This window comes from Dreissena polymorpha, chromosome 14 (assembly GCF_020536995.1).
Source record: "Dreissena polymorpha isolate Duluth1 chromosome 14, UMN_Dpol_1.0, whole genome shotgun sequence".
NCBI lineage: Eukaryota > Metazoa > Mollusca > Bivalvia > Myida > Dreissenidae > Dreissena > Dreissena polymorpha.
In genome coordinates, this window is record NC_068368.1 from 1462806 (window position 1) to 1470969 (window position 8164).

At 34.2% G+C, this 8164-nt stretch overlaps 1 protein-coding gene and 1 long non-coding RNA gene across 3 annotated transcripts in view; one reads left to right on the top strand and one right to left on the bottom strand.

The window, feature by feature from the left end:
* LOC127856972 (uncharacterized) overlaps positions 1-4443 on the bottom strand; it is a 57963-nt gene extending 53520 nt beyond the window's left edge. The window contains exon 1 of the long non-coding RNA XR_008038270.1: positions 4318-4443. This is a non-coding gene — a long non-coding RNA (uncharacterized LOC127856972). The remainder of the gene's footprint in view (positions 1-4317) is intronic.
* LOC127856968 (uncharacterized) overlaps positions 1-6896 on the top strand; it is a 64216-nt gene extending 57320 nt beyond the window's left edge. Inside the window, exons 5-8 of one of the 2 annotated variants that reach the window (XM_052393177.1) lie at positions 4330-4502; positions 5058-5337; positions 5879-6025; positions 6484-6896. In XM_052393177.1, coding sequence (XP_052249137.1) covers positions 4330-4502; positions 5058-5337; positions 5879-6025; positions 6484-6581 — 698 coding nt within the window. In that variant the 3' untranslated portion in view covers positions 6582-6896. The remainder of the gene's footprint in view (positions 1-4329; positions 4503-5057; positions 5338-5878; positions 6026-6483) is intronic. The other variant, XM_052393179.1, reaches the window with a different exon arrangement.
* The last annotated feature ends 1268 nt before the right edge of the window (positions 6897-8164 follow it).

Below are 8164 nucleotides of genomic sequence, written 5' to 3' on the forward strand. Positions count from 1 at the left end.
CGTTTATCCACGACGAATTCATCAGATTTGGACTGGAAACAACGTATCACAACTTTGTCTTTGACGGGGTTCGTTTAGAAAATTATATCATCATACTGTTCAAGCTTTTTTAGTACAAATTTAGAATTTCAATTTTAATGATAAATAAATACTGGCATACCATAAATAGTTTTTGATCTTGTTAGGTTTCCAATAACATCTCCCAATCAAATAACATCGGTTGATGGTCTTAACTTGTGTTCAACCTTTTTAATATACACAATATCCCACTAAAATAATGATATTCAATAACAGTACATTTTATTGTCTTTCCTTATCATCCATTCTGATATGTACACTTTAATTAATTTAGCGAATTATAATCGAAATTAGCACTTAACCTTAAAAACCGAAAATGTTAAGAGTCGATGCAGAAAAAGGTCGGTCGTGCTGGAGGAAACAAAGGACGTTTAACATGTTATTAAGCTGCAAGCAATTAGTACCTTGATCTGTTCAATATAAACGGACATTCTAAGACTCTTTTAGTAAAACGATAAACAAACTGGTCATAATTTTCATATCATACTAGCGTTTTCAAGAATAAAAAGCTGAGCGACTGTTTAACAACGTTGAGTGTGAAATTCAGTGTTTCAATTTATCCTTTTATTCGAAAATATGAAGCAGTGCAGTTGTCGAATGTGTTGCCTTTTTTTAAATTCACAGGTTGAATATGCAAATATCATTGGAGTTTTGAAGGGGGACAACTTTGGTACTTACGATGACCAGATTATCGGAGTCGGTGCACACTACGATACAGTTCATGTCACCAAGGGTAAGCTTCTAATGCGGTCGTGCATTTTGAGAAAAAACAACAACAAAACACCAACAAATACTTGTGCGCTGAATATACCGTGTCCGTCAAAGTTTTGGTCGTCACAAACTAAAAGACGCTCTTTTTTGTAAGAATACTAATATATTAAGCTATAGGTTTTTTCTCTCCATTTATATTGATATTCTTTTGTAACATCAAGTGATAATTACAAATAACGTCAGATATTTAAAACAGAAGGAATTCATTAGATTCCAACAACGATTAAATGCACATGACTAAATATAGTAAAACATGTCGTTTAATTAATTGATAATGATCAATGTTATAATATTAAGGACATAGTTGTAACATCTGTTATGTGAAACATACGCGTAAAACAACTATACAATTAGTTATAATACAATATGGCGGATAAGATCTAATGCAGAATTGCCCAGTGGTAACACGAGTGAAATATCCGTTGGTCCCGAACAATTGGAAGCACGCATAATCCTGGTTAAGGCAACATATTATTGTAGATTTTTCTTCGTGTTTATTTTAGATTTTAAAATATAATATTTTAGTAAATGCAATGATATCATTTCGAAAATACGAACATTTGTGAACAATCCCCAATAACGTCTGAGAAAATAAAATGTTTACATTTAGATAATATTTGCCAACTGAAATATATTTGAATTCAGGATTTGGGGCCCATTTTGTTTCTCGGCTGTTTCAGGTGTTGACGACAACGGCTTCGGAAGTGCTGCCCTCCTGGAGGTGGCTCGACAGATGACGTCACTGGAATCCAAAAGGAAACATACGGTCATATTTACAGCGTTCGACCGCGAGGAATATGAATATGCCACATTCGATGGACGATTTTATGGTATGTAACTAGTGTGTGTTGGGGGGGGGGGGGGGGGGGGGCGTCCCGGCCATTTTGTTTTCATTAAATAGATTTATACTATATTTATTGTAAAAAATATAATTATTAAAAATATACAATCGAAAACAATATGTAGTCTCACTATTTGAGAACCAGAACAATATTTATAATGTTGTTACAGATACGACATTGTTTGGTTGTTTAAATTTTGCAAAATTTGTGGTCAATTGATTAATTATCTTAGAAATGTTTTTCACTTTGTGATTTAATCAAATTAATGACGCTCATTAAAACTCATTTATCGTCAATTCGTTTAGAACTTAGAAATTATTGCAACAAACTTTTATTAGAGTTGTTTATTCCGCAAATTACCAATTGAATCTTGAAGTTTTTGTACACGTTTGTTTGCTATAAAATATATACAGAATCAAGTTCGAAGCTATGTAAATAATTTAACTTCTATGTTTATGTTCTGTTACAGCAATTATCAATATGTTTGCATAGTGTAACACTTAAAATGTGCATATAAAAGTTGACATACATTCAAACAATGTTTGACAAAAACAATAACATTTTATATTTATTTTCACCATTGACACTGCCATTTAACTGTTAATATTATTATACCTCACTTTTATTCACAATGCTAAACTCCCATAGGCCATCGTGACATTGAAACACTGTCAGACCCAGCGGGAATAAATTTACTGTCCAAAATATACTGTATCCCGCTGCCATAGCAATCACGTGCCACCAGCGGGAAAAAAAATACTGACAACAAAATACTGTATCCCGCTGCCTTAGCAATCACGTGCAATATGTTCGTAAATTATACTGTCCCATTCGCGCATGCGCAGTACGCAGTTTTTCATTTCCGTTGTATTTGGATAATTAAAATATCGATTGCAGCTGAAACTGTGCGTAGAATAGATTACTGCCAATATTAAAGCTTTGACAGGAGTCTTAAAAAATCAATTTAGTATAAACGACACGCTTACCTCAATGGCAGCTTTAATCGCATGCTAATAACAATAAAGTTACAACGATATACACTTCCATTTCTAATGTCTGTTCCTATGCATGACAAACACACAATCCGAAATATGTTTTGGATTCATTCGATGCTTTAAAAAGTATTTTACTGTTCAAAAACTACCACATTCATATTGTTGTCCCAAAATGTTTCGTCACCGAAATGACGTCACACGAGTACGTCATAAATTGCTTAATCAAGTGATGAAAATAAAATACAGAAAGCTGGTTCGGTTCAGTTAAATCCGGTAATCTTGCGCGTCCGGTAATCTTGCGCACTCCGCAGTTTGCGAATTTCGCAGACGACAAATGGTTTTCTTTAGTAATGAAAAATGGAATTTCACATTTTTAAGAATTAACAGATTTAAAAGTTACGTATTCCATGCATAATAAAATTCGATCATTACATTTTAACACCGGTTGCGTCATGTAGATGTATCGTAAACACTGACATATTTACGATAAATTCGAAATTAATCACAAATTCCCTGCATTTTTTATCGTTTTCATACTTTAAATTAAGAATTCATAAATCCAACGTGTCATTTAGAATTCCATTGCACAATATCCGATAATAAATGGGTATTTTTTGGCCATTGAACATATATCGAATAAGAAGACGACCTTGTCATTTCCCGCCATTCTGTCAAACCAAATTTGGCATGATCTCCGCATGCGCAATGGCCTAGTTTTTATATTTTCTGTAAACTATGGAAGCATGATCGTGTTAAAATTAAACCTATTATAGATTAACTTTTTTTTTACGCTAGAAATCGATCTATTTAAAATTTTAATGTTTCTTTAGTTACAGTCAACAGACTGACACCACCATCATCAAAGAAACCGAAGTACAGCTATGAATTCACATTAAATTTGAATGTTTTTACAGACTGGTTTTTTAAATAATTGTCTGGAATGTTTTTTGTCACTTATAAAACACCATATGTCCACAATTTTGCCTTAATGAGGTCATTACACCAAGTGCGCAAGATTACCGGACATTGTGATAGTTTGAAAATGAGTTGAGTCATTTTTGTTTTGAGATCAAATCGGACAGTTCTTCACTGAATTAATCAGATATTTTTGTGTTAATAAGCACACAAACTTCTTATTTTCATAATAAATTTAGATATTATGTTGTCAATTTATAAAAGAACATGTTTTTAAACCAATTGACCCTTAACTGCGCAAGATTACCGTACAGCATCGTAATAAAATTTTTAAGAAATAATTGACGACTTAGAAAATTGATGGGATAAATCGATTGCTAGGTCGGTTCCGAATAAGGCAAAGTTCATTTTGCTCGGCCCGAAAATGTGAACCACTCAACATATTAATGGTTGTTCATTGCTGAAATTAAATACAATTATTGAATATTAAAATTGTTAACTGTTCATATAATTTGTCCATGTTTGGAAAGTTTTTTCGGTATAAAAATAAATATTACATGTCTGACAGGGTGACAGTAAATTTGTCAACTTTCGGAAAATACTGTCAACCTTCGCTTCGCCTCGGTTGACAGTATTTCCTCAAGTTGAAAAATTTACTGTCACCCTGTCAGACATGTAATATTTATATAATGTTAACACACGCGAACACATATAACCTATACTCCTAGGTGCACTAGGAAGTAAATACCTGATCTCACAGTGGCTGTTACCATGGATTCAAAAGAACTACCCACAAACCGTTGGAACATTTAGTCCCTATGGAATCATCGTCCTTGACACCCTTATGGACTATAACAACAGTGCGATGTCGCAGATCATCCCGCCAGACAGCCTACAAGAAGTACAAGGAATTTAATAATAATGGTGTAAAACAATACATGTATATTAACCGTGCTCTGTGAAAAGGGGGTTTAATGCATATGCGTCAAGTGTCGTCCCAGATTAGCCTGTGCATTAAACCCCTTTCCTCAGAGCACGGCCCATATTTATATGAATTATAACAATGCGGTAACTCAAGTCTTAGCCTTTTTTCTATTTAAATTTCTTTAAGTATACTGGCTATAAGACAGGCAATTGTTATCTGTGAACCCCTACGTTGTTTTTGCGAAATAGTAAACACACGCACTTTGTATTAACATTTCGTCAGATATCATCAGAAGTTGTCGTCCCAAGTCAGTCAGCAATATTATGTATAAATCTTTCACTTAGAACAATGAATAAACCAACAGACCAACAAATATCGCTCGCTTTTCTGTCAATCCAAGTTTGTTTTTCACATGATTTTAAGCATATTGTAGATCGACTGAATTATGCAACCGTGTTCTAATATTCATAACTGATATATAAATGAATGATTGCCCTCTAGTAAGGCAAATAAGACTTTGGCCTACTTTAGTTTCAGCAGCTGTTTCCTGGCGTTGTTAAGAACCTCCAGTCCGACAACCTGCAAGGAGATTTTCTTGCAACCATATTTCGGACCCAATTTGACAGCCGTCTCGCCAACGAGTTTCATCAACAGTGGGGCAAAATGGGGCGAGCAGACTACGAAATAGAGATGTTTGGCTTGGCTTCAAACTTACCGGATGATGTTTTGAATAAAGTTGCCGATTTGAACCGCAGTGACCACATCAACTTTTGGGCAAAGAACATTCCGGCAATATTTTTGTCTGATTCCGGTAATTTACGCATTTTTCTTATTATATCAACATCAAGTTTTTTCTTATTTTATCGGAGTTTTTATAATGCATCATAAGTTATTTACGAAAAAAAAATCCATATATGGAATGGCTCGATACAGGCGCTTTGATGTTTTGAGAAACACAAGCAGTAGCTTACCATGGTGTTGCAAAAGGCGACCCTGTATACAACACCAGTATATGTGAGACAGTTTAAACAAGAGATGTGTTTGTCAGAAACACAATGCCCCCTAATGCGCCGCTTTGAAAAATGTATTTATGTTGTTTTTTTTACCTTTGACCTTGAATGATGACCTTTCACTACTCAAATGTGCAGCTCCATGAAATACACATGCATGCCAACTATCAAGTTGCTATCTTCAATATTGCAAAAGTTATGGCAAATTTTAAAGTTTTCGGACGGACGCACAGACTGACCGACGGACTGAGGGACAGTTCAACTGCTATATTCCACCCTACCGGGAGCATAAATACATCGTTTAGTCACATAAAAGGTACATTCGTATATTCGTTACATCAGCGAACCTCCGCGGCAAGATGCAGGACTGCTACCACCACGTCTGTGACAGTCTGGAAGTGATGTTGAACGATGATAACTTAAACTTCCTCGCCAAGACCTCGGACACCATCGCGGCCACCGTGGATAAACTCTCGCAGAGTTACGCAGGTATAACGAAACGACAACTTTGTTTGTGTTTTACTGCCATCGAACGTGGGTTTAAAGCGGTGTCCCTCTTGCTATAGCCACCTCCTTAAGCGCTTATATGTGTGGGTCTGCTAAAACTCTAAATAGTTATATTATATCTATATAAATGTATAATGTTTGCATCCATGCGTTAATCAAATACTTAAAATATAATAAATAAATAAACTTGTATTTTATAATCGTTTGTGGTATTTTGTTTGCGTTTTCCTTATGTACATATTGAATCTTTTCTTGAAAGCTTCGTCTCTTATTAACAATTTCGTAATTTAGCTTTTTGTAGTGAGCTTTCTCGTCGAATCAAAGGCTGATACCTTAAATCGTAGCACTGTTTTTGTCTAGGCAAAATACCCTTATTAAGGAAAGTTTAAAGCATAATTTGAAAAATCTGTAATCAAATGTATTACAATGTGTTATTTAAGCAGTGTCTGGCGCCCCAGGGGTAGGAAAGACACTCTTCACGTTGATGACAGCATCGTCTATCTGTGTATTTCTTAAACAGACGGCATCAATGTTGTAAATACAGGAACAAGCAACAGCGACTTTTACGTTTACACTAATCTCACGTGCTTTTAAATCAACGGACATCTGTGCCTTAAATATGTTTGCGTATTTGTAACGTGTAATCAGTAACTACAATCATTAACTGATAAGCGACCATTTCTACGCCCCATAATGTTTGTCACAATTCCCTATTTGATACCTGTGTTAATTCGTGTACCAACCTGTATTATGTATTATGTTTAAAATATATACTCTGAACCTATTGTGTGCGTTTAATATATATTTGTCCACTATTGGAAAGAAGCATTGCATTATAAAACATCAAATCAGAGTTTGTTTATTTTGTTATATATATAAATGGCTGTTGAAAATAGCTGTTCTTCAATGTCCAATACTTCTTTCAAACTTTGAAACTCAAATCTGAAAGCGTTGCTTTTATATCACCAGTATTTACTTTAAATAGAGCGCTTTTTTGGAACATGAAATTAATGTTTTTAAGCAGTTATTTAATTTACACATTATTTGATGTCATTTGAGATTTTCTGTTTATCTTAACGGTAATCTCGGTATAACGATTGTTTAGAGCTAAAATCGCTCGACATATCTGCGTGCATTCAGGAACAATACTTTCAATCAATTACAATTGATGTGACATATTTACCTAAATTGTCGGTAAAGAGATTCAATATCAGCGTATTCTATTTAGCTGTCAAAATAATACCGATAAAACTTTCGTTATTTTGTTAACCAAAAATATGTCTTGCCATTTGCGGAAATTACATTATTTTCATAGGTTTTGCATGACGTCAGAGCTCACGTTCACTCAAATACGCTAAGCTTCTTGATTGTCTAAGTACAGGTTATATTACACTAATTTTGATTCCCATAGGGTCGAATTAAAAAATGACAACATTCAAAGGATTTTTCTTGCCTTTTCGGCGTATCAATTTTTTGAACCTGGAATCATTTTTAAAATTGATCTGTCCTCTTCTAATAATTGCAATCAAAACATACTGTCTCTCAACTTCTTAGAAAGAAATTTGCTGTCGAAGGCACCCACCGTAGAGAACAGTGTTTCGGAAGCCTTATTTCGACAAAAGCCCCATGCAATAGAAAACACCCCCAAAAAAATTCATCTTTCAAGTTAGTTTCCAATCCAAGGCATCAAAGTACTCGAGAAACTTACCGGATAATAAAAATAACCACAAAGGACATATCTCCCATTGTTAAATGGCTTTAATATAAGAAGAGAAAAGGAACTTTTTGAAATAGGCACCACTTTTGACCACAATACACAATTATTTAGTGTAATGTAGGCTATATAGTCACAGCGGAATATACAGCCCGCGATCCGATATGGTTTGAATCGTTTCATATAAAATAAAATACTAATTTGAAGAAAACAAGTTGGAATATACAGTAAATTTTATTATAAAATTAGATGAACAGAAAAAAACACTTTCTCTTTCGTTTCAAAGAAATAATAGTGGTTTGCAGAAATCGTGTAACACACACTTGTAAAAATAGCTTGATTTCGGAACTCATTTCTAAATGTTTTTCACTATGAACATATTAATATGACCTAAATAAACAATGTTT